The sequence below is a fragment of the Neoarius graeffei genome, chromosome 20 (genome assembly GCF_027579695.1).
Source record: "Neoarius graeffei isolate fNeoGra1 chromosome 20, fNeoGra1.pri, whole genome shotgun sequence".
Taxonomy (NCBI): Eukaryota; Metazoa; Chordata; class Actinopteri; order Siluriformes; family Ariidae; genus Neoarius; species Neoarius graeffei.
This window is the reverse complement of record NC_083588.1, coordinates 37,751,183-37,779,022: the sequence shown is the minus strand read 5'-3', so window position 1 is coordinate 37,779,022 and position 27,840 is coordinate 37,751,183. Positions and strand designations below refer to the sequence as shown.

Genomic DNA, 27,840 nt, shown 5'->3' with positions numbered 1-27,840 from the left:
GTGATTACCGCGATATTCAACAAGATGCGTTATATGCATGCGCAGTAGTGAAAAAACCAACAGCCTGACTCGTACACGATATGATTCGGAATTCTTCAGTATTTTCCGTCCTGCCGATAAACACATTGATTAACACAGACACGGGCCACGCTTAATATGTGGCGGCTTTAGTTGACGGTGTGTCTGAATCTTCGCTTTGTATATATTTATGTTCAACTAGCTAGCCGGGCTGGCTAGTGACAGGAATTACCCGCCAAATGACAAATTAAGTCGTCTCGGGCGACCGGACCACCACAAATTTCGAGCCGTGCATCTACGAAACATGCTTCATTTCATCCGACTACAGGCCTGCACAAGATTTTAACAAACAAAAAAGTTAGACTTTTTCAGTAAAACCAAGGACTAAAACGTGTTGTGCGATGCCTGAACTGTGCTTGTTGCATAATCATTGTTCTATTCTTTGAATACTTCATTTACTCGTTATTACATGCAGTTAATTACTACACAATTGTCCATATTCTTCTCACTGCTATTGTAATTTTATAATGACTTATAATTAACTTGGCGGTGCTATTACGCTGCATAGAATTAGAACCGTTCAGTACAGGCCAAAACTTGTTTTTAATACCTTGCAATGCAAACATAGAATGTCGCGACAGGAGAAAAAAAAAAAAACCCACGAGTTTTGTAAAAAATAAATTTTATATAAAAAACCCACACGTAAATAAAATTTAATTAAATAACGCACATAAGCATCCATTGCTTTAATCCACGACAGATGCATATAAACAGTCTTTGAGGTACGTGCTGCTCACAGAGTGGAAGCGAGGAGTTCGAAGCACGCCAGACATGAACACGTGCAAATGTGACCGGCGGCAAAGTTTATTACATGTGTATTACATTGACGGTCAACAATTTAAAAAAATAAAAATTCAAGTTATCAGCATGGTAAAAACGATCATAATTCTCGCAATATCTTCGTCGGATATCTTCAGGGAACTGGTTTATCGAAAAATAAAGCTCATAGGATGTTTTCTATTCGAGCCATGCCAGATTTTCCATACCCTTATAAACACAGATTCACTCATAACATGGTTGGATTCTTCAGATCCCAACTACCGTGTTATAACTGCGCTCCACTGTACAACGTAGAGAAAAAAAAAAAAAAGTCAAAATACTACCCAAAAAAAAAAAAAAAAAAACCACCTATGAATGAGTAGGGGTGTCCAAACTTTTGACTGGTACTATATGCGTAGTTGCATAGGGCCGTCAGCAGAGCTGAAGTGCTATTTATAAGCTGCCAAGTAATAAGGATGGAAGCCATATTGTTAAAGTAAGCCAAAATTTACACGATTGTCATTACAATGACTTCACACAGTAATATATTAGCGATGTACTGGATTCCTTTTAGATGTTCATTTCAACACTTGACATCTTAAATCATATTAGTCTTTGTTTATTTTTAAATTATCTTGCTTATGTTCATCAGCACAGCAAAGGGGGGGGAGCCATTTGATTCATCAGTCTGCTTTTTTTTTTTAAACCGGTTTTTGTTGCACTTCTTTTTAAAGACCGTCCTAGACCCTGAGAGGTGGGAACTACACTTCGGTCATTGTAATATTACGAATGGGCTGCCCAACCCCCCAAAAAGCCAACACTGAAAAAGAAGTCCATTAATTTATCTTGCCGAACTACTTTATCCTGGTCAGGGTCGCAGTGGATACGAGTAATGCTGGGTGCAAGGCAGGAGAATTCTATATGAAAAACTTCAAGTTATGCTACTGAAGTATCTACTGAACTTAATTTGCCAATGCTGAATACACACCTTACCTAATAGATTAGATTAGGAAGCATACATGCAGGTACCCTATAAAAACCAACAAGTATGACAGAGGGCCAAATGATGACATCATTGCAAGTTTGCATGAAAAACATCACATCTGGCACACTGTGAAAGGCGAACAATGACAGGAGTGCAATGTTGTGCATGGTGATGTTCTGAGCATTGGGACCAACCTCTAAATGACCTATACAGCAATGAAAGGTTTTCTAGTTGGCACCGGAGGTGTTGTCATTGGCAGAAGGTAATTATGCACTGTGAGCTGGTGAAGACATGTGACACCAAGCAGAAAGATCTGAAATGAGGCATACATGCTTAAAAAGATTCTTCTGCCAGTACACTTTATATATTAAAAAAAATAAAGGCAGCTGGATTATACTGTTCCTAGGATGGCACTTATTTTGCACCTTTAGTACGTCTCCAACTCGGAGTGGTGTATGTAGTGTAGCTTCATTACAAACTAATTAAAATGTACAACAGTGGCCCTTAAGGTCCAATTATATAACCACATTTTTAAAAATGCATTATATATTCACATTTCCCAGTATAAGAAACATACGACATGTAGCCTTAAGATTAGGTCACCCAAGTTATAAAGAAAGGTACAGTTGTGGTCAGAAATTTACATACACAAACATGAGTCGTGTCAATATCGGGATTTCAGTGATTTCTTTGAACGGTTCTTTCCCTGCGACACAATGACTACAACATGCATAAAGGTGCATCTAAAAAATATTAGAATTGCATGAAAGATTGTCATTTAATTCAAAAAGGTCAACTTTCATATATTCTATATTCATTATACGTAAAGTGAAATATTTCAAGGCTTTGTGTTTTAATTTTGATTATGGCTTGTAGCTCATGAAAATCAGAAATCCAGTATCTCACTATTAGAATATCTCCAAAGAACAAAAAAAGGGATTCACAATACAGAAAAACATTCAACTTCTGAAGAGGTATGTTCATTTATACTCTCAATACTTGGCTGGGGCTCCTTTACCATGGATTACTACATCAGCCTGTGGCACTGCTGAGGTGTTACTGAAGCCCAGGTTGCCTTGATCGCAACCTTCAGCTCGTCTGTTTCTCATCTTCCTCTTGACAATTACCCCATAGATTCTCTCTGGAGTTCAGGTCAGGCAAGTTGGCTGGCTAAATCAAATAAAAACACAGTAATATCATGGTCAGCAAACCATTTGGTAGTAGTTTTGGCACTGTGGGCAAGTGTCAAGTCCTGCTGGAAAAGGAACTCAGCATCTCCATAAAGCTCGTCAGCAAATGGAAGCATGAAGTGCTCCAAGATCTCCTGGTAGATGGCAGTGTTGACTTTGGACTTGATAAAACGCAGTGGACCAACACCAGCAAATAGCATGGCACTGCAAATCATCACAGACTGTGGAAACTTCATACTGGGCTTCAAACACCTTGGATTCTGTGCCTCTCCACTCTTCCTCCAGACTCTAGGACCTTGATTTCCAAATGAAATGCAAAAATTTACTTTCATCTGAAAAGAGGACTTTGGACTACCGAGCAACAGCCCAGTTCTTTCTCTCCTTAGCCCAGGTTAGACGATTCTGACGTCTCTGGTTCAGGAATGGGTTGATACAAGGACTGTGACAGCTGTAGCCCCTTTCCTGAAGAAGTCTGTGCCTGGTGGCTTTTGATGCACTGACACCAGCCTCAGTCCATTCCTTGTGAAGCTCTCCCAAGTTCTTGAATCGACTGTTCTTGACAATCCTCTCAAGGCTGCAATCATCCCTGTTGCTTGTGCACCTTTTCCTACCACACTTTTCCCTTCCAGTCAACTTTCCATTAATATGCTTCGATACAGCACTCCATGAACAGCCAGCCAGGGGGTCATTTTCAGCAATGACCTCCTGTGGCTTACCCTCCTTGCAGAGGGTATTGTTAATCGTCTTCTGGACAACAGTCAATTCAACAGTTTTCCCCATGATTGTGTGTACTAAACTAGACTGAGAGATACATAGTATAAATACTGTTTGAAGAGTAAATTTACTCAAACTCGAAATTAAATATTCTAATATCTTGAGGGTTTTTTTTTTTTGCGCTGTCGGCCATAATTACCAAAATTAAAATAGAAAAACCCTTAAAACGTTTTAGTTTGTGTGTAATGAGCATAGAATATGTTAAAATTTTCACTTTCTTAAAAAGGTCCCATGGCATCATTTTTTCATTAATTGTGTGGTGGTCTCTAGTATGAATGAATGCCCTGTGAGCCGGTTTTGGTGAAAAAAATGCTGTGGTTCTCCTGTTTCAGGCTGTTCTAGTTTGGTGGAGGAGCAGGTGGCGGGAGAGCGACAGGATTTCAGCTCTTATCATTAATATTCATGACATGTAAACGTGTTACCTCTGATTGGCTAACAGCACTGTGACGCTACCTCCAGTGGGTCAGAACAAGCGGATGTGGGTGTCTTACTATGGCGAGAGAGAAAGAACAAACCGCGAAGGGAAAAATACCGCACACTGACGTCATTAAAGGAACAGTCCACCGTACTTCCATAATGAAATATGCTCTTATCTGAATTGAGACGAGCTGCTCCGTACCTCTCAGAGCTTTGCGCGACCTCACAGTCAGTCAGACGCGCTGTCACTCCTGTTAGCAATGTAGCTAGGCTCAGCATGGCCAACGGTATTTTTTGGGGCTGTAGTTAGATGCGACCAAACTCTTCCGCGTTTTTCCTATTTACATAGGTTTATATGACCAGTGATATGAAACAAGTTCAGTTACACAAATTGAAACGTAGCGATTTTCTATGCTATGGAAAGTCCGCACTATAATGACAGGCGTACTAACACCTTCTGCACGCTTCGGCAGCGCATTGATATCTGAGCTCCGTATCAATCGCTACGTTTCAATTTGTGTAACTGAACTTGTTTCATAATCACTGGTCATATAAACCTATGTAAACAGGAAAAACGCGGAAGAGTTTGGTCGCATCTAACTACAGCCCCAAAAAATACCATTGGCCATACTGAGCCTAGCTACATTGCTAACAGGAGTGACAGCGCGTCTGACTGCATCTGACTGACTGGGAGGTCGCGCAAAGCTCGGAGAGGTACGGAGCAGCTCGTTTCAATTCAGATAAGAGCATATTTCATTATGGAAGTACGGTGGACTGTTCCTTTAAGGTGCGATGCGAGGAAATAAAATAAATTCAACAAATGTTTGGGTTTTTACTGAACAAACAAACAAATAAAATGAACGAGTGACTTAAAAAAAAATGTGGGTGTCTTTGAAAAAACTGTTTTGATTGGCTATTATAATAGAGCATGCTGCATGCTTTTTGGTTTTGTAGCGCAGAGTACCTGGCTAACTGCAGGAAGCGGTTAGCTGCACAGCTAATGTAGCCACTGCAAGGCTAACGCACCAATTTTAAAACACGGCAAAACGACTTAACAGTTATACACTTGCTTGTTCGGTGTTTGTGGCTGATGCGGCAGGGATGCTTGGTACGGACCCAGGCTTCAGTGACAGTTGATGTGCAAAACCTGCCCTGTACTGTCCCAAGTTGTGGAAACATTCATCAGGAAAATGCTTCCGACAAACATACACCGTCTTAGGTAGACTCGACGGCGTATTATTGGAGTAAATAAAATTAAGCCACTGCGTCTTCAGGGGCTCTCCCGTCGGCAATAAAAACAGACTCCTTTCTGTGTTGTCACATCCATGTACAGCGCAATTTCCATGTTTGTTGGCAACTTTTGAGCTGGGCAGGCAATCCATACAGTGGGTGGGAATCCAGAGGGGGGGCGTAGGGATCATCTCCCTTGCTGACGTAGTAAAGAGAAGAGCCTATCAACGCGCCATTTTGACGCGCCATTCTCAAATGTTGACAAAGGGTGGGCATAGTTTGGTTTACACATTATGAAATTTCTAGCCACTGGGGTGACTTAAGAAGGTCAGAGGAACTCATTTTAACGTTAAAAAACCTCAAAGTGAAAATTTCATGTCATGGGACCTTTAAGTAACTGATGGAAAAATATTGAACTTTTTCCACGGTATTCTAATTTGAGATGCATCTGTACAGCAGAACAAACCAAGAATTTGGTGCACAGATTATTTTACTTTGGGTTTTCTGCAATTAACACAGGGTCAAAACTTTACATACACCCACTTAAGTTATTAATTCAGTGGCGCTAAAAGTTCCAAATGTCTTTAAATTTGGCAACTCCTCTTCACTTCCTGTTGGTGAACATGATTGCCTACAACTGGTAGGTACTCTGGACCAAGGGAGGGTGTGTGTGTGTGTGTGTGTGTGTGGGGGGGGGGGGGGGGGGGGGGGAAGAATGTTTCGCAGCATTCATTGGATTGACCAACACGCAGTACCAGGGGAAAGTCCAAGGAGCTCAGTGCAGATCTGAGAAAAGGATCACAGATCGACAACACAATGTCTGGAGCCACTTCTGAACAACTACTGATTCCAAGATTAGTTCAAGCAATTGTGTGCAAGTCCAAGTCATTGGAAGGAGTAGCAATTTTGCCAAGCCACTTTGCTCAAGGGTGACCATTTGGGTCTTTTTCTAGCCAAGTGGCTTGGCAAAGTTGATACTCCTTCAAATAACTTGCAAAGAGGTCATTGATTCAGATGGTCAGGAACAACCCAGGAACCACCAAGGTCCAGGCCTGTCATGAACTGAAAGCCACTGGAACACTGTCTACAGTTAAGCAAGTTTTACATCAATTAACCAAATATTAGGTGTGCTGTATGTAAATGTTTGACCTGAATATAAATTTGACTGCAACTGTAAAATATAGTATCGCCTCAAAACATGCAAATAATTTGAGTGATGAATACAGTACAAATGCGTTGCATGACTGAGCAAAGTTTTAGAGGCTGTCTTGCCAGAAAGCCATGTATTAACAAGGTTATGCAGAGACAGCTTTTTTGTAGGTTTATTGTCCAAGCATCTAAGTACACACAACACCAGTACCTTTGAGACCCATTATTCCTATATTAACAGTGACAAACTAAAGAGCAACAGTCACAAACTCAAGGGCATGCTTAATACAAATACTTCTGACATGCCATTCCACCTGAGCGTCCACTGTACGAAGGCTTAACCTTCACCACAGAGGCCTCCATTGTTTAGAATTGAAATGTGATTCTGCCTCGTCCCACGCTGCCAAGTGATTCATCACACAGTCTGAATTCCCCCCACGAGCTTGCTGAAAATGCCTGTGGTATTTATCTTTTCGAGACTTCTTCATCTTGATGTGTCTATATCTGACACTGGTGCAGGCGGCCAGGTTTGAACTGTTAACCCTGAATGTAATAAAGTCTAACTCGCCGAACTACACAGCCAGATACAGACCAACAGTTGACCCGCTGCATGTTTGATTAATGCAAAATTAGTCCTCATCAGTATTGAGGAGCTCGCATTTCAGCAATATATGCAACAAGTGTGGTATTCGAGGTCTTGTACTGTATATAGCGACCGTATGCAGCTGAATTGCAAGCGAAACGTCTACCGCTGAGGAAGTCCTGGGAAGGGTGCAGGCAGGCAAGCTAAAAGGATCATTCTGGCAGCTGTAACACACTTGGGTATTCCTCCATCTTAATTAGCAGTGCCACTGATCTCTAGAGGGGACAGTAGAAGTGTTAGAAGATGCACTGTCATTCCCCATCACTCAGACTGAAAATCATAGTCGGAAGCAAGTTTGTGTGACCATCCATAGTCTGTATTCCAATATACAGACCCTCCAGGATTTCGTGATATTGCGATTTGCAACTTCAACGCAAATTCAACCAATCCCCGCAAATTCAGGGCGGTGTTGCAATCGTATCCAATCACTGCAACTTTGAACAATCGTTGGGGTCGTCTTGAGGTGACGTCGACAAACTACCTTCCGCCTTACTTCCGTGTATACGTTCAAGAGAAGCAGCATGTGCGCAGTGTTGCCAGATTGGGCAGTTTCCCGCCCACTTGGGCGGTTTTAAGTGCATTTTGGTGGGTTTTGAACATATTTTGGGCTGGAAAACGTCAGCAGTATCTGGCAACATTGCATGATGTGCGAGTCAGTGTTTATATAGGCTTAAATTCTGTTACTGAAAGTGCTGTTTACAGTGAAGGACTGTGTGCACTTTACATTTTTTTTTTTTTTACTTAATACAAGAAATTACTGGATGCCAGCATTTTTGCCAAAATGGTATTTTATTTTCCATTGTTTAGGCAGCTTCAGCATCATACTGTGAGATTCTGTTCAAGTTGTTTTTTTTTTTTCTTACATGAAAGCTGAGGCATTTATATTATATTTTAAGGTAACTTCATGTTGTGCTGTGAGGTTCTATGCACTTTAACTTTTGAACCAACAGGTGCATTTGGATAAGTAAAGCCTATTTTTCTGCATTTTTGTAGTCCTGGCAATCTTTTATATTGGTAAAGTTGTTTATAGGACCATTTCTCAGTGTCTGTTTTTTTAATCAATAGTTTTTCAGTAATAACTTAATATTTAACATATCACTCAATTTTAATCACAAAAAGAGAAAATCGCAACAATTTCTCGCAACTTTCACTTCCTCGTGCAATGTAATCGCAACAAAAATCTAAAACACACCGCAACTTTGATCGCAATTTTTTGGAAAACCCCCCGCAAGACATTTTAGCCCGCAACAATCACAAAAAAGGCCCGCGGAATCCTGGGAGGACTGAATATAAACTAAGATGATGTATTTTTATATTTAGTCTACATTCAATTTTTTTTTTTTTAATGAGAGGTTTTCTAAGACGACAGCCTTTTAACTCATTCAGCCTAGAAAATCACTTACCATAAATCAAGCTGTCATCCACAGAAGAAAACCTAAAATTTACTCGATCGACCAACCGACACTCCTCTGGATCGCAAGCTAGGATGATTAACTGCTCTTTGGCAGCAAGTTCAACATAAGCAACCAGGGAATAAAGGAGGGCAGAGTAAGCACTGACTACATTGAACAGGTTTCAACCAGCTAGATATCATGTCCATGAACCTGTTAGCAGTCCAGCTGCGTAGATTTTTTATGAACAGAACTAAAAATTACAAAGGCCTTGTGAAGAATACTTTAACCCCCCAGTAAGAGGGATAACTTTACTCTGCATGCCTTGCAAATGAAACAACTGACATTAGCAGAGCCTAACGAGTGCCCCAAGCAAAAATAAGACTCCGTATGGACTAGGGATGGCGAAAACTAAAAAAAAATCTTGACCGACCACCGAGCCTCATTAGCCGGTTAAAGTCGGTTAACCCGAGTTTAAAATTCTAGAATTGGAATTATTAGACTCTATTCTAAATCTAACCGCGAGCATCCGCACATTCAGTCCCAGTCGCTGCCCTCCACTCACATTACCTTTTCTACAGCGCAAAACATTTATGCTGTGTTCACACTTATACCGGTACAATAGTGGTATAACTGTATCGATACAAAGTATACTGGTACAGTTTAGTGCATCTGTCCACACTAGCGAGAAATGTTCGCGGTTTTCTTTCACGGTAGTTGAAATGTGCGTGCGCGAAATGTTTCCGTGGTTACCGAGTAACTTCCTTCCAAGAATACATGGCATCCGTTATTTCGAGATCTTGAGAAAACAAAATTATTCCATGACCTTGAGAAAACAAAATTTCATGATCTCAGCTGGATCACTGTATCTCCGTCGGTAGAGACGAAGCCGGGGCAGTCTTCTGCGGAGGTGCCACGGACTAATTTTGAAATTATCCCTTATTAAAAGACTTAATGCAATCTCTCCCTGTGTCAACCCCTGATCAAAATATTGCCTTATTAGGTGATCGATTATTCCAGACATTCTAATGACCAAAGTTGCGTCTATACAGAATGAGAAATAGCCCCAAAGTCAGCATATCACAAGTCTCTTGGCGCACCTGAATGAACCATTTCTCAGCTGTTTACTCGAGATCATGAAATAATTTTGTTTTCTCAAGATCTCAAAATAACGGTTTTGTTTTCTCGAGATCTCAAATTGTGTTGTTTTCTCGAGATCCTGAATTAATTATGTCGTTATCTCGGGATACCAAGGTGAATAAAGAAAAAAAGGATTATATGAAGGGCCTCTCTCGGCTTCTGTACGGATGAAACAACGCGTGTGTGCTTTTTGTTGTCAATGTACAGTCTGTATTTCTGGTGGTCATTTATTCAGTCAAATCGTATAAAACGCGCGAGGCAGTTGAGAAAGAAACAAACGAATCTCCGTTCTTCACCATTTTATTCAGCGAAGACATCGATTGAGGTGTGTGACTTTGCGCATGCGCATTATATTTGTATCGATACAGCGCCGCTTCATCTGTCCACACTACAGCGAAGCGCTACAGTACCGATACTGTACCGGTACGAAACCCATACATTTGTGGGTTTCGTACCGATACAGTTATACCGCTACAGTACCGGTGTACTGTAGTTGCTAGTGTGGACAGGTGTTGCGGTACGAAAGTATCATATCGGTACAAAATCCCTAGTGTGGACAGGGTATTAGTCAAACGCGGCACTGATGTCGAGGGGTTTGTATTGGAGCGGAGGACAAATGGCTCCAGCTTAGAGACATCGTGAGAAGCGTGAAATCCCCCCTCGACCCCTCCTCCTTGTCCTTCTCCACCCGGGTCTGTGTCTGCGGCCGTGTCAGCAAGGGGCACGCACTTTTGTTAAGTTGCAACTTGGCATTAAAAATATCAGTGTGAACATGTTCTCAATAAATTGCTGTCATTTTCTAAGTGGCAAGCTTTAGCTCAGTCACTACCGCTGCTTGCACTGAGTAGCCTATTGAAAACAATCCTATCATACACTTGTCCCATCTTAACTTTTCATTGAAGGACGTTTTAGCGATACGGCCCCTGGTGTTTACAGTTAACTGCAGTAGGCTGTGTTGATATTGCATACTGCTACGGACTAGGCACTTTTCTTCGAAGTGAGACACAGAGAGCTCATACTGCAATTGTTTTCCAGCTACTGATATTACGGTTACATGGCTGCTAATTGTGCACAGCCATTGGGAATGGGATAGCTGGAGTAAAGCTAATATAGCAACTGTCTGATGCTAAGTAACATCAGTGAGTAACCAGGTTTTAGTTCAGATCTTGTGTATTATTATTACGTTGACATCAATATTCACCAGACTAAATCAACCATCGACTTCATTCATGCGCCGTGTTCTTGTTTCTTTGATAGTCAAGAATTTCCTTGATGTTACGTAGTAAAATGTAATCCAACAGACTTTTCTTTCACCGAGTGGCAGCTGTCTTCAAATCGGTCTTCAGCTGTCGAAAGAAAAGTCTCAGTGTTGGATTACATTTTACTACGTAACATCAAGGAAATTCTTGACTATCAAAGATAACTGGGGCGGGAGGGCGGGGCATGACTGAATGGGTGTTTCTGATTGGTCAGCTGTCGTCCTTACACCGCATGGCATGCCCCAAGCGTTTAAAACACAGAATTCCAGGTTCTCCGCTCCAAAATCCGCAGCTTCAAAACGATTGATTATTTTTTTTAACCAACAACCAAAAAAAAAAAAAAATTAACCGGTTGACGCTGATTCGGTCAACCATCGGTCAAACGATCATCGGTTAACATCCCTATCTTGCACATGACTTCACGCGTCACAATTTCATCTGGGGTCAGACAGACCGTCTTTTGTGTAAGGCTTAAATCGGTCTTCAATATGGTTCATTTTTGCGCCGTTTATGGTTGCTCAAATTGAGAGAGAGAGAAAAGGTATTACCGTCTCCCCGCAATCAAGAAAAATGTTAAAAAGAAGCAAATGCTTCAAGAAAAATGAAGAAATGAATGGTTAAAGAGAATACAATGAGAGAAGCCTGAAAACTCCAGAGAAATTCACGATTGTATTTAAAAATGCATTTTTAAAAAATAGAAAGTCGGAAGCGAGTATGGAAGAGTTTGCTTAAGAATTTTATTTTATTTCTGCTCGCATTTGAGTTTGCTTCTTCATGAAAAAGTGTTCAAGCAAAATCAATTAAAAAAAAAAAAAAAAAAAAGATGAACCAACTTCCTGATTCGACATGAAAAATCCAGATTGGGCACCAAACACAGGCATAACTCAGTAAAAAAAAATCCAAAAAGGAGCAACATGCACGATATATCCTGAAAAAACAGAAAAAAGATTAAGAGCAGAGAGTACTGAAGCTTTTTTTCCTGTTATCAAAGGAACCCAGTCCTGTACAAAATTTCACCATGGAGCCAGAGTGTAGAAATGAACCTACAGTTCAAGTGTGTTCTACACAGACTTAACTTTACAACAGCTGCATGCATGCGAAATGGAAATAAATCGACTACGGCAGGAAAAACCGTTTTGGATAAAATTGTTATTGTCCGTTACACACATCAACCTGTGTGACTCAGTTGCGCCTTTTGAATAGAGAATAAATGAAGAGGGAACTGAACATTAACCGCTTACTGAAAGTATTACAGAGGTGATTATAGTTACACCTGGGATGTGCCGATTGTTAGCGTTTAACATTGTGCCATCTACTATTAGATAAAATTAAAATAAAATCTTACAACATTGAAAGTCTAGAGTAAGATTGTTTTATTTTACAAATAACACTTCAGATATTGTTTTAACAATAATAAAAGTATCAATCTATTAAATGATGGAGTGCAAATAGCTCTGTAACTAGATGTCCTTGGGGTTGTTGAGACATAGACGGCTGGGAATACTGTCGAGCCCACAGTTCAGCTAGGAGTCCTTTGAGGGTAAATGCTTTGGCTTTCGCGGCATTCTGTTCCCAAAAGCTGTTGTCAGGAAAAATTCTTTACACAAAGTAGCTTTTCTTGCTTTTGTAGTTTTTTTTTTTTTTTGTTAAACTGTTCTTCCGTGTCAGGACTCTTCAGGGGGGGAAAAAAAAAAAAAAAAAAGTACAATTCCAACATGTAGCTAATGCACAGCCACAAATCTGCAGTCACTCCAGTTGTTTTGAGGAATTTTGTACGGATCAGAATCGCAAATAAACTAATTTCTGCATATATCTATCCTTTGCTTCTTTCTGACTACTACCAGATTACTTGGATAACCTTTGAGCTTTTTTAGCTGTAGTTTTCTTCAGACAACTGCAACAGACGTTGGACATCTTCACTTGGCTTCAGTATGTAAACAAAGTTCGCTTGTCCCCCAGGTCTAGGGTAGCAACGGTTGCTAACATAAATGTGACACACAGACACACACGTAACAAGTGTTTTACTGGGAAATATGCCACTTGTATTTTTAATATGAACTACAACAGTAACATTTTTCAACATCTTCACTCATGAGGAAATCGATGAATTATTTTGATAAATGTGGGTACTTTGTGAATGTGTATATAAGAAGAAAAAAAAAATCACACGTTGGCTCGAAGATACAAAGTATCATCTTGTGTTGAAAACCTTGTATTTTTCATACAAAATACATCATGGCTCTGAGCGACTTCCAATATTTCACTCCGATAACGTCGTTTTCAGTGTTTTCCCGCTGACTAGACGTGCATAGTCAATGGCGAAACGGTCCAAGTTTACAATTCCTTTGATTAACTCGCATTTTATTTTTGTGGATGTGTCCATACAATAAAGAACATAACACTGTGACATGAAATTTATCTTCATGTTGTATACTGAAATATACATTCACCACTTGAAGATAAACTTCATATCTGTGCACGACCGTGTAATATCCTCTACATAAAATTATATATAAAACATCCATGCACAGGTCCTGTTAATCTTTTTATCTATCTTGTTTCATGAACAATACACTGTCTAGTCTACCTCAGGAAAGCTCTGAAGTCATTCCATCCATTGCAGAATAACTCTTTATATTTATCAGAGACTGAACAAAAGAGAACATAAAATGTGACAAAAATACTTAAAGACTGAAGAAAAAAAAAAAAGCACAATGCTGGCTTTTATCCCAGTCCCTCACCTCCTTACCTACTGCTCCAGACAAGGAAACAAAGGAAGACAGCTCAGTAAATAGGACAGTGAAATCGACGTCAGAAGCAGCGATTAAAGGCTTAGTAACAAACTATTGAGCCGATATTGACTCAGCTGTACAGAATTATACACATCTGAATGCTTCATTCTAAAATCAACCCCAAATTTACCACCCAAAGGAAATCAAAAGTTTAGAGAAGAACCCATTAAAAAGAAAGAAAATGGGCATCAATATGAAGCAAAATATATAAATAAAAAACAAACAATGAAAAGAAATAAATAAAGAAACCGAAATCAGAAGCATCTTGTTTTCAGGCTTTCACTCTGCACCAAGTTACAAAGCTTTTATTCTGGGACAGAATCCACACAATTGAGAGGCAAAAGTTATTTTCCTGTTTGTTTCCTCCTTTTGGAACAACAAACTACGTTGAAGCATATTATGCTAATACAAATTTATCTTCAGTACTTAGTGGCCAGTGCAGACGCCAAGTGCAGTACTCCGCTGAATAAAATTGACCAATACGTTTTCCTTGAGGACCGTTTTCTTTGAGCTGCCTCATTGCTTCGAGGTGTTCATTAAAGTATGGCTATATTTCAAAGAAGCCTGAAGTTAGAGCGAGTCCCGCTTCTGCTCCACGCTGTACCGACATGAACCCGAGTCTGACAAATGTTGAACATTCACAAGCATGATTAAAACAAATCTGGTTACCTAAGCACTATGCTAGCATGAAAGATTAATTAAAAATTACCATCATGCATTTCTTTTTTTTTTTTTGGGGGGGGGGGGGGGGGGGGATATGCAATTTCTCAAAACGTCCCAAAAAGCCATCAATGGACTCCTGGGGACATTTCCACCACAACCTCAACACACTGCTATTACAGACTCATTACATGAATGACGGCGTTTAACTGCAATCGGTTTACCGAGCCTCCTGCATGCACACAGCAGTAACAGTAATAAAATGCCTCTGCAAAGTCCTTTAACCTGCTTCAGGAAGCAGGATGGACTGATTAATCCTCATTCAGTAATCAAGACCCTGTATCCAGTCACTCTCGACTCATCACTTAATAACAATTAAAACTGTACGTCTCAACCCACCCCCTCCCTCATTCAATAATGCGTCACTGCTCGAGATGATGGCAGATAATCCTCCTCCTCTTCAAAACACTACTGTTAAGAAGAACCGACTAAGACTATTGCATGTTGTGTACAAAGGTGAAGTTTGTGGAAGATGTTTAAGGGTTCCAGGCTTTACAACTCCCCTGATGATTTAAAAATAAAATCAATAGATAGATAAAAGGTGAAAGAATAACTGTACAGCAAACTGCAGTGTAAGCTCCAGCATGTAGTAGGATGTTTTTCTCTACCGAGAAGTAGCTTTAAGGTCATGAGACGATGGCAGGGCCAACAGCAAGTGGCACAAAGGCTAAAACACCGGTAGCTCCCCTGATGTTCACAGAGCTTACAGCTTATCCGACACACAAACAAGACCATCCATGGTGCATTTCACAGAGCAACACGGGTGACTGGAGATGCACACAAGGGGGTCTGCGGCTGTCCTGCTGTCTGTTGTGAATAATGACTAAGGGCATAGAGGATTATAGAAAAGATTCACTCTGTCAGAGGCTAAGGAGGCTGAAGATACCATCCACCATATGGGCACATTGGTACTAGTGAGCTTGGGCTTCGAAAGGCAGGTGCATTCCAAAATGAAGAAACTCAATAAATACATCTCGGTGCAAATTTATGACACTCATTCAGTGCACTTGAACAAACTTATTTTCATATCATTTGACACAGGGTGTGATGTTACAGGAAAATCTCCAATGGGTGTGGTGTGATGCAATCCGATGTAAGGTGGAACGACTGTTACCAGCCCAAAATTGATCATGTTTCAATAACCGCACATACCAAAATGGTTTTCCTTAAACCACAGCAGCTAGTCAATGTTAACATTTTTATTTATTAAAGAACATGGCACTCTTTCCCCTCCCCCTCATTAATAGTTACATGTTGTGGAATAGCCACAAGAAAGGATGGCTTTTATTTAAAGATATTTTTTTGGGCTTTTTTCACCTTTATTGGATAGGACAGTGTAGAGACAGGAAATGAGCGGGAGGGAGAGACGGGGAGGGATCAGGAAATGACCTCGGGTCGGAATCGAACCCAGGTCCCCGGATTTATGGTATGGCGCCTTATCCACCTGAGCCACGACGCCCCCCCCCAAAAGATGGCTTTTCTTAAGTTAACCGGGGGATGGCATAGCACCATGCAGCATCATGTTACCAAGGAACTGCAAAGCCTTCGGCCCTGAAGATTTATCTATCTATATAAATATCCATCCATCTATCCCCTCCCTTAATTTCCCACCACCCCCCAAACTACAATCTCATCCATTCTGAAGTGGCTCTCACACTAGAGGCTGTTTATTTAAACTCCTGCAAGCAAGCGAACACGTATGGTTTTAGATGCACACTTTTCGCTCTTTATTCCTAGAGTAAAAGGCGCACAGTGCTGCAGAGTGAACTGAAATAAATTCTTTTTTTTTCCCCTCCCCAAGCTCTAACAGATTAAAGTGGGGGAGAGAGACACCAAAAAAAATATATATATATTTTTGGGACTATAAGGCGCACTTAAAATCCTTAAATTCTCTCAAAAATTGACAGCACGCCTTATAATCCAGCGCACCTTATGTATGATTACTTGTGCTTACTGACTTATTTTATGTGGTACAATGCGCTCAAAAATTTGTCGAAATGGGTAAGTACGACTTTGGTAAGCAACGAAGCTGCTCCGCTCAATGGATATTTGGAGCATTACAGTACACTGTCACTACCTGATCAGCCCCGTAACAGGACCCCTGAGCAGTCTACAAGACTGCCTGACTGTAATGTCTAAACTAGAAGTGCATTCGTGTAAGGCAGCCCGGGCCCGGAGTACACGCTAGCAACAATAAACCAATCAGAGGACAGTATTTAGTACGCTTACCCCCACCACTTTTTATACGTAATACGTACTGTGCTTCAACATTATATTACAGTACATGTGTGTACGTAAAAGGACCCCCAAAATGGCACCTGTTAAGAGGCATGCTTACGAAGCGGGTTTCAAGCGGGTTGGAAGAGGAATGAATCAATAAATGAGTGTATTTTTCTGTACCGGTATTTGTTGTTACAGTTGAGTGGAATAAAGTTTGATTTACCAGACTGTGTTGTTTTGCTTAATGCGCCTTATGTGTGAACATAGACACGTTAATTCACAGTGCGCCTTATAATCCGGTGCGCCTTATTGCCCGGAAAATAGGGTAATCAAAAATACCTCAAATATGAACTATTAACTTAAAATTATTTTGATAATCAATATCAGAATTGTAACAACTCAACCCCAAAGACAAGAATGATAAGTAGGGACGCAAAATATTTAGGAACTCCCCACACCTCTCAGCCGCAGATCTATTCACTGTAACTTTCAGTAATTTCAGTCACACTGTGCTGCCTAATAACTGATACTCATGGCTGATGCTAGCCCCTTTTACAAAGATACTCTGCAATATCACCAGAAAGGCAACCCCTCATTCTTCAGGCTTTGACGGTTTAGACGAACCAAATAAAGCCAGCATAAAGCCATGCCAGTGTGTTTTTTCACAGTGTGCCACTGTTTCACAACCAGAGGTGTGATGTGTGAGACAGCTTCGGCGTCTAGTGCGATGTATAACATACTGTGTCGGAAATACAGTGTCCTCTACAATTACTGGCACCCTTTGTAAAGATTAGTAAAAAGGGTTCGAATAAACCCACCTTTTGGTGAAGTAGCTTCATCTCATGAATATTTTTGCTGAAATTATTTGAGGAATTTATTCAAAGGAAAAATAAATTTCAATGAAAAGGTTGGATTTCTCTCATTGCGAGATGAAGCTACTTCACCAAAATGTGGATTTTTCCTAACCCTTTCTACTAGTCTTTACAAGGGGTGCCAATAATTGTGGAGGGCCCTGTATAAATACCCTGAGCAGAAAGATATCGTTTTGAAAGCAACAGCAGCGGGTGAACCAAGTGTCGGCGTTTGTTAGCTGTGCACATTTACAACCCCGATTCCAAAAAAGTTGGGACAAAGTACAAATTGTAAATAAAAACGGAATGCAATGATGTGGAAGTTTCAAAATTCCATATTTTATTCAGAATAGAACATAGATAACATATCAAATGTTTAAACTGAGAAAATGTATCATTTAAAGAGAAAAATTAGGCGATTTTAAATTTCATGACAACACATCTCAAAAAAGTTGGGACAAGGCCATGTTTACCACTGTGAGACATCCCCTTTTCTCTTTACAACAGTCTGTAAACGTCTGGGGACTGAGGAGACAAGTTGCTCAAGTTTAGGGATAGGAATGTTAACCCATTCTTGTCTAATGTAGGATTCTAGTTGCTCAACTGTCTTAGGTCTTTGTCATATCTTCCGTTTTATGTTGCGCCAAATGTTTTCTATGGGTGAAAGATCTGGACTGCAGGCTGGCCAGTTCAGTACCCGGACCCTTCTTCTACGCAGCCATGATGCTGTAATTGATGCAGTATGTGGTTTGGCATTGTCATGTTGGAAAATGCAAGGTCTTCCCTGAAAGAGACATTGTCTGGATGGGAGCATATGTTGCTCTAGAACCTGGATATACCTTTCAGCATTGATGGTGTCTTTCCAGATGTGTAAGCTGCCTATGCCACACGCACTAATGCAACCCCATACCATCAGAGATGCAGGCTTCTGAACTGAGCGCTGATAACAACTTGGGTCGTCCTTCTCCTCTTTAGTCCGAATGACACGGCGTCCCTGATTTCCATAAAGAACTTCAAATTTTGATTCGTCTGACCACAGAACAGTTTTCCACTTTGCCACAGTCCATTTTAAATGAGCCTTGGCCCAGAGAAGACGTCTGCGCTTCTGGATCATGTTTAGATACGGCTTCTTCTTTGAACTATAGAGTTTTAGCTGGCAACGGCGGATGGCACGGTGCATTGTGTTCACAGATAATGTTCTCTGGAAATATTCCTGAGCCCATTTTGTGACTTCCAATACAGAAGCATGCCTGTATGTGATGCAGTGCCGTCTAAGGGCCCGAAGATCACAGGCACCCAGCATGGTTTTTCGGCCTTGACCCTTACACACAGATTCTTCCAGATTCTCTGAATCTTTTGATATTATGCACTGTAGATGATATGTTCAAACTCTTTGCAATTTTACACTGTCGAACTTCTTTCTGATATTGCTCCACTATTTGTCGGCGCAGAATTAGGGGGATTGGTGATCCTCTTCCCATCTTTACTTCTGAGAGTTGCTGCCACTCCAAGATGCTCTTTTTATACCCAGTCATGTTAATGACCTATTGCCAATTGACCTAATGAGTTGCAATTTGGTCCTCCAGCTGTTCCTTTTTTGTACCTTTAACTTTTCCAGCCTCTTATTGCCCCTGTCCCAACTTTTTTGAGATGTGTTGCTGTCATGAAATTTCAAATGAGCCAGTATTTGGCATGAAATTTCAAAATGTCTCACTTTCAACATTTGATATGTTGTCTATGTTCTATTGTGAATACAATATCAGTTTTTGAGATTTGTAAATTATTGCATTCCATTTTTATTTACAATTTGTACTTTGTCCCAACTTTTTTGGAATCGGGGTTGTATACCGCTCTTCAAAACGCCAACAAAATTGCTGTGTGCTCAGAAATATGTAGAAGGGGAAGGGAAAAAGGAGGAAAAAAAAGTAGTAAGCAATAGGAGGCAGAAGGGCTCACGGACCTTAGACGGTGTAGATGAAGACATTTGCAACGATGCTGACTGTTGCTGGTCTTGAAAAGAAGAAATGTCAAAAACATCACACCCCTGTTCCACAATGTAGGCTGTCCCTTTTACCCAGACGTTGATCCTGCCTCCATTATCATCAATCGTTCCTGCTCAGAGGTGGAGCACTACAGATCCCGTCCCGCATTTGGACATTTTACAGAGAACGCGAGGCAGAATAAAAGGCATAAGACTCCACCTTGAGCAGGCTGTGTAAAAGGAGGTAACAGGAGAAAAACATTCCATTAAATAAGCCATGTTTAGCTGCATAGCCAATGAGCCATGTTTAGCTGCATAGCCAATAAACCTTCCAAATTGTGAAGGAGACTGAAGCCAGGCTCGCACTCCAAGACCAATCCAGAATCTGTCCTCTTGCTGTAGGACAAATGACACATTCTTACAGAATGAGAAAACTCGATTCTGGGCAACCGCTCTGCAGTAATGGCTCCTTCAAAAGTGATTTTACTGGTAAGAAAAACACACAGTTCCAGGTCAGTGTTAATGCTGGAGTTGTAACACTTGGGACAGCTCACATATTACCACTTCTGCGAAACGGGTTTACTTGAGATACCAAAAACATTCCATATAAACGACCAAATATTGGTTCAAATAAATGAACAAAGCATAAATGCATGGAAGGAGAATAAATTGTGTTGTAGTAAAGGTCATTCATTTCTGTGATCTCTGAAAGCCTCCATTTATTTTCTAAATTGCACACTGGCACTGTAAACGTTTTCTGAATATTTTTAGGACCAGCTATGGTTACAATTCATCTATTTTAATGAAGCACTTTTCTGTAATTAAGAAATCATTTGGCAAGGACCATTTCTCCCCACAAGGGTATAGTATCCCCACAGTGGGACTTTTTTTTTATTCACAAAATTAGCAGCTATGCAAGTAAGTAACAAAGCTAATGGCAATTAGCCAGTACTCCTCTCAAATTGAGCTTTATGTACATCCAAACAGATGCGCAAACATTTGGTTACTAGGCAATGCTGCATGAAGTCTGCTCTTTGACTCTAGGATCTGGCTGAAGTGTTGTCTGAACCCTCAGAGTTATGACAGCTACTTTATTCCTCCCCGGTTCTTGTTCCCCCAGAGATCTAAAGACTGGCGATCCATCCCATGAAGCAACACAGCCCGTGTCAGTGGTGCTGTTGAGAAATGAAGCACTTCTGCAGCAGCCATTTTGAATCATTAGCCAGCATGGCACTGAGGGCTACCATTGTGACATGTTGAATCAATCATGGGCAGAGGCCAAGTAGGGAGGCGAAACCAGAAGTGGAGGAAGAATAAAGCAAAACATGCAGCCAGAAAATGACAGATGAGCAAATTAACATCGGCTCTGCTTTTTCAGGGTTATGTTCAGATTTACATGTGCTCACGCTGGAGCCATGACTCACAAACATGTGATTGTTAAGCATCGCATTCAAGATTTAGTCCCCTTGACTGTTCTAATAACCTCCGCTTTTCTGGGAAGACTCTCAACTAGATTTTGGAGCGTGGCTGTGGGGATTTGCACATTCAGCCACAACAGCATTAGTGAGGTCAGGCACTGATGTTGGGCGAGGATGTGTTCCAGTTCATCCAAAAGGTGTTTAGTGGAGTTGAGGTTAGGGTACTATTCAGGCCATTGGACTTTTTTCACTCCAACTCTGGAAAACCATGTCTTCAGAGACCTCACGTTAACTTTGTACACAGGCGCACCATCATACTGGAATAGGTTTGGGTAACGCTACGGCAAACAAAGACATCCTATACAACTGTGCTTTTCCAACTTTGTCGTAGAACCACATGGGGTGTGATGGTCAGGTGTTAAGTTTTGGCCATATATACACACACAACTTGACTTTCTAAGCAGGAATAGATAATTGTCTATTATTTCAGGGAGCAATGGTGTATACATATACCATGAGTTGGCCTAGTGGTTAGCGTGTCTGCCTCTCGATCAGGAGATCACGAGTTCTACTCACAGTTGGATCATACCAAAGACCATCATTTAAAAAAAAAAAAAAAGGTACCTACTGCCGTCTGGCAAGGCACGCTGCAATACAGATGCGAGTGGGGAGTCAAACTCTTGCGGTTACCAGAGGACTAGCCCACCAATGTAACCCTAGCTATGTAATAGGCGAGAGGCCGAGGGCTACAGAAACAGATCGGCGGCGGCGCCACCCTATGCCGCCACATGGCGTGGGAAGAACTTTGATTTTAAATGGTATATACAGTACACACTAACCGAAACAATCGTCACAGTCCCCCAGCGCTCACACAAAGCACTTGTTATAGTATTTGCTTTAACAGGTTGCAAGGAGAATAAGAAAATATTAACTCCTCTCTCAATTTTAAAATGGATTTTGAAGATTATATGGCAGTACATTTTTACTGTGCCTCAGACATAAATTAACCTTCGTCTCTGTGTGAACTTACCAATCCATCTCATTAGTGAGGTGAGGATCTGAAGGTATTTGGTCTTCTGTGCACTGAAGAATGTGAAAGGTCCCAATAGTAGTGTGAAGGTGGCCTGTAACAAGACAAAGAACAGAGCAAAGGTATAGGTCAAGTTACATCCTTGTAAATTTGCTCATAAAGAGCAATACATTTTACACAGCTTTGTAATCATGAATGTAATTCTCTAAAATGCATTTCCAAAGACAGTAGAGCTGGAAAGAAGGAATGGAAGGAAGAAACCATTTCAATCCATTGTCCACTAAAACACATGACCTGCCAATGCATCTAATTAAACTTTCATGCCACAGTTTAATATCAACAAATCAGTCCCAGTAGGAACAGGACAAGCTTTTCCTTCTTATACGCAGTGGTCACATCACCGCTCAGTATAATACACTTTACAGCCAAAATCTCAAGAACACACTAAAGCTAGACTTGGGTCATCACATCAGAGCCAAGGCTACAAAATCAGTAATGTCCTTGCTTGCCAATAACTTCACCTCCCTAGCCGTCAGGGAAGGTCTTTTACTTGGTGTTGTAAAATGCAAAAGAAAGCTCGTCAGTCAGGGTTTCCCCAGGTTTGACCACCATAAATTTAACACTTTAAGACCTTTTTAACAGGCTTTCGTCTAAACGGGGGAACGGGGCGCTGCGCCCTCTTACTCTCGGCGTGCGCCCTCTTACCGACTCTGAAAACATCCCAGCAACACTACGTGACAATGTGTCTGATCATCAAATACGTTATAATTGCTCCAAAAATATTCCAATCATGGTAGATACACCGCCAGACGGTGCAAAAACAATCCGAATTGCCGTTTTCCAGACTGAGGCGCCATGTTGTTTAGTTGTTGACTTGTCACGGCTGCTCTCGCGAGATTTGACATGGGTTACATACAAGGTCAGCTGACTTGTAGAGCGAGATTTCTTAAGACTGAATGACCTTTCACCCACCGGCGCGGGAGCTTTTGACAGAAGTAGTTCGCGAGTTGTTTTTGTTGACACTTGGGCATTTAAAGATGTCATCCCGTGGCACGAAAAGGAAGAAAGCCAAAGACTGTCCGGGGCAGAAGAGGATTACTTCTTTCTTTTTCAATGTTGACAGACAATTTGTTACAATTTCCCTCTCAGAGAGCCATTTTTCAAAGGCTTTGCACGGCGGGGGGGGGGGGGGGGGGGAACCGGCACCCCCCCCGCTTCGCTCCCTCGCCATGGTCAGCGCCCTCATACTAAATTTTTCTAGAAAAAAAACCTGTTTTTAAGACCACTTAAATGAGAATTAAGACCTACATCGCACCCATTATGCGGTCGTAGAACACCAGATCAAATTCACAATAATGACAAATGTTTCAAGTAAAAATGCTTTTATTATAAAAAAAGTTATATACTTAAGTCATTATGTGCATTGCTTGTCGAATCTTCACATTCAAGACAAAAAAACCAAGTCTAAACCTGGAAGAAAGGAGCACAACGTAGGGTCCAAGTCATGGCCTTAAAAGGTACACAAAAATGCAATAGGCATACTAACACATTAATGCCAAAGGTGTGCACTCACCAGTCAGAAAGCCAAACTGAGGGCCTCACTCGAGGCCTAAAGAACGGTCTCTGAACTAATTATGACCATGCACCCAGAGATGATACTTAAAATAAAGTGATGTGGGTGTATTTTTTTTTTTAAATAAAATATCAAAACATTCACAACACTCTAAACAGACAAACTCTGTCTTAGTTTCCCAGCACTTGCTTCAACCATTTTACATTTTGTACCCTTGTAAATGAGGGAGGGAGAGAGATACAGAGGGACATAGATAAGAGACGAGGGGGATAGATGGGAAGAGAGATAGATAGATCGATAGAAAAGAGGTAAGCCTAAAGTCTCTTAAAGATGCACAAAAATGCAATTGGCGTACCAATACATTGGTACAAATGGTGTGCACTCGCCAGCCAAAAAGCCAAACTGAGGGCCCAACTCAAGGCCTAAAGAACTGTCTCTAAACTAATTATGACCATGCACTCAGAGATGATAAACAGAAACTCTTAGTTTCCCAGCATTCAACTTGCTTCAACCATTTTATATTTTGAAGAATAAAAAGAAATGTAAATACTCCTAGTAAACAAGGGAGGGAGGGAAGACAGATAAGAGACAAAATGAGATAAATCCACCACTTGCCTCGTTAACATCTTTGACCAACTCCTTCGTTATATAAGGAGCAAGACCAAATTTTATGCAAGACGTTTTGTTTTTTCCACAGGAGAATGTTGTAGTGACTTCCGAGTCTGGGAACATAGCCTGAAAGAGTTCGCTTATGCCCTCATTCGAGCTGTACGAGTGGTGTTCCCTAATTGTTTTTAAAATCCAGAGCACCTCTGCCTGAAGTGTCGGGGTTCCACCGACACCCATCATGCCACTGCTCAGCCCTTGTGTTGTTGCTAGCCTTGCCGATGATGTCTGGCTTGGCTGATGCTGCTGACGTTCGACAGTGGTGCTAGTGCCAACTCCAGGTGCATTCGGAGATTGAACCGTGCAGAACTGAGCGATGGGCTGGTGGCGGTGGAGGGCAGATACAATGTGCTTTGAGCTCTTCATGTGAGACTCTAAAGCGAAATGACCTATAGTGGACAACTTGAAGGTCTTTCGACAAACACAGCATCTTGCTTCAACGTCGCTTCCAGGAACCTCCTCACCCAATCACGATATCTTTCATCTGAAAGCCACTGCTGATTAAAACGACACTTCCCCATGCTGCGATTCGCATCGCGACTCCGACGATTGCGCCGGCGTGAAAATGTATCAATATTGTTCCTCTCTTTGCGCATACTCCAAGAAATTCACTGATGTTACGCAAAACCCATGTTTTCACATTGTAGAATAGTATAAGTAAATTTAAGACCTTTGTTTAAAAAATTAAGACTTGGGCAAAGCAATTTAAGACTTTTTAAGGCCTTAATTTTGGAATATTATATTTAAGACTTTTAAGACCCCGCGGCTACCATGGTCATCTCGTCTCGTCTTCTTCCGCTTTATCCGGGACCGGGTCGCGGAGGCAGCAGTCTAAGCAGGGAAGCCCAAACTTCCCTTTCCCCAGACACCTCGGCCAGCTCCTCGGGAAGAACACCGAGGCGTTCCCAGGCCAGCCGAGAGACATAGTCCCTCCAGCGTGTCCTGGGTCTTCCCCGGGGCCTCCTCCCGGGGGGACATGCCTGGAACACCTCCCCAGGGAGGCGTCCAGGAGGCATCCGAAAAAGATGCCCGAGCCACCTCAGCTGATTCCTCTCGATGTGGAGCAGCAGCGGCTCTACTCCGAGCTCCTCCCGAGTGACTGTGCTTCTCACCCTATCTCTAAGGGAGCGCCCAGCCACCCTGCGAAGGAAACTCATTTCGGCCGCTTGTATCCGCGATCTTGTCCTTTCGGTCATTACCCAAAGCTCATGACCATAGGTGAGAGTCGGAACGTAGATTGACCGGTAAATTGAGAGCTTCGCCTTTTGGCTCAGCTCCTTCTTCACCACAACGGACCGGTAAAGCGACCGCATCACTGCGGAGGCTGCACCGATCCGCCTGTCGATCTCACGCTCCATCCTTCCCTCACTCGTGAACAAGATCCCGAGATACTTAAACTCCTCCACTTGAGGCAGAACTTCTCCACCAACCTGGAGAGGGCAAGCCACCCTTTTCCGGTCGAGAACCATGGCCTCGGACTTGGAGGTGCTGATTCTCATCCCAGCCGCTTCACACTCGACTGCAAACCGCCCCAATGCATGCTGAAGGTCCTGGTTTGAAGAAGCCAACATCATCCGCAAAAAGCAGAGATGAAATCCTGTGGTTCCCAAACAGGATTCCTTCTGGCCCCTGGCTGCGCCTAGAAATTCTGTCCATAAAAATTATGAACAGAACCGGTGACAAAGGGCAGCCCTGCCGGAGTCCAGCATGCACTGGGAACAGGTCTGACTTACTGCCGGCAATGCGAACCAGACTCCTGCTCCGTTCGTACAGGGACCGGACAGCCCTTAGCAAAGAGCCCCGAACCCCATACTCCCGAAGCACCCCCCACAGAATACTACGGGGGACACGGTCGAATGCCTTCTCCAGATCCACAAAACACATGTGGACTGGTTGGGCAAACTCCCATGAACCCTCGAGCACCCTATGAAGGGTATAGAGCTGGTCCAGTGTTCCGCGACCAGGACGAAAACCGCATTGTTCCTCCTGGATCCGAGGTTCGACTATTGGTCGAATTCTCCTCTCCAGTACCCTGGAGTAAACCTTCCCTGGGAGGCTGAGAAGTGTGATTCCCCTATAATTGGGGCACACTCTCCGGTCCCCTTTCTTAAAAAGAGGGACCACCACCCCAGTCTGCCACTCCAGAGGCACTGTCCCTGACCGCCACGCGATGTTGCAGAGGCGTGTCAACCAAGACAGCCCCACAACATCCAGAGACTTGAGATACTCAGGGCGGATCTCATCCACCCCCAGTGCCTTGCCACCGAGGAGCTTGCAAACCACCTCAGTGACTTCGGCTTGGGTAATGGACGAGTCCACCTCTGAGTCATCAGCCTCAGTCTCCTCAGTGGAAGACATGACGGTGGGATTGAGGAGATCCTCAAAGTATTCCTTCCACCGCCCGACAATGTCTCCAGTCGAGGTCAACAGCTCCCCACCCGCACTGTAAACAGTGTTGGCAGAGTACTGCTTCCCCCTCCTGAGGCGCCGGACGGTTTGCCAGAATTTCTTCGAGGCCGACCGATAGTCCTTCTCCATGGCCTCCCCGAACTCCTCCCAGTTCCGAGTTTTTGCCTCCGCAACTGCCCGAGCTGCAGCACGCCTGGCCTGCCTGGCTACCATGGTCAGTTGCTCAATAACTAAGAATAGTGCTGGGCAATCGGACGATGCAATCAGATACTGGTGATCTCAAACTGATACCATTTTAGAAATATTTCAACTATTACTAGGCTTGGGATTGAAGCCTTTTTAATGAATCAACAATCAAAATATTCCCCCCCAAAATTTTTTATTTTTATATATATATATATATATATATATATATATATATATATATATATATATATATATATATATGAGTGCCATTTTTCAGGTAGAAAAAAAAATTAGGCATAAATAGATGAACCCTTAATTATCTAAGCTGTGAAGGCTTATTGGTATTCAGTGTTACATAAGGAAACACCAGTAGATGGAGCCGTATTGGGTTGCCTGATTACGAACGAGCAAAGCAAGCCTAAAGATTTTATATCATCCTCTTGTGGTCTCCAAAAGCTCTAATTTGCAAAGCCAAGTTAATTAATTGGAAAGCACACACACACACACACACACACACACACACATTAGGCTTCCAATTTAAATATTGGCTAATATCAATGCCTCAAAAAAAAAAAAAAAAACCCACCCCGTTCTAATCAATAATTAACAGACGGGTATTTTATGATTATATCCCTAACTATTACAGAGGTGATATTATAAAACAGTTTGTAAAAATAGACTATTCTTCAGATTGATTCATTTTACGGAGCAGTTGACCAACAATACCCTCAATTAAAAATTTAGTGACTGGCAATATAATCCCATTATTGGAATTTTGACCAGATTATATTTCTTGCATTCATTTTCCATATGCTTTTCTCAGTGGGGACTGTGGTGGCAATAGGCTGTGAAGGTCAGTCCAGACTTCTCTATCCTCAGCCTGCTCCCAGACACTTCCCAAGCCAACGCAGACATTATCTCTAGCTGGTTCTGACCCAGGGTCACTGTCTAGTGAGACGTGCCTGATATAGCTCTACCA

The 27,840-nt window shown here is 41.9% G+C and overlaps 1 protein-coding gene across 3 annotated transcripts in view; it reads right to left on the bottom strand.

The window, feature by feature from the left end:
• Window positions 1-27,840, bottom strand: part of tmem104 (transmembrane protein 104) — a 113,437-nt gene that overhangs the window by 18,624 nt on the left and 66,973 nt on the right. For all 3 annotated transcript variants that reach the window (XM_060901643.1, XM_060901642.1, XM_060901644.1), the window contains one exon: window positions 22,028-22,121. In XM_060901643.1, the coding sequence (XP_060757626.1) occupies window positions 22,028-22,121 (94 nt within the window). The remainder of the gene's footprint in view (window positions 1-22,027; window positions 22,122-27,840) is intronic.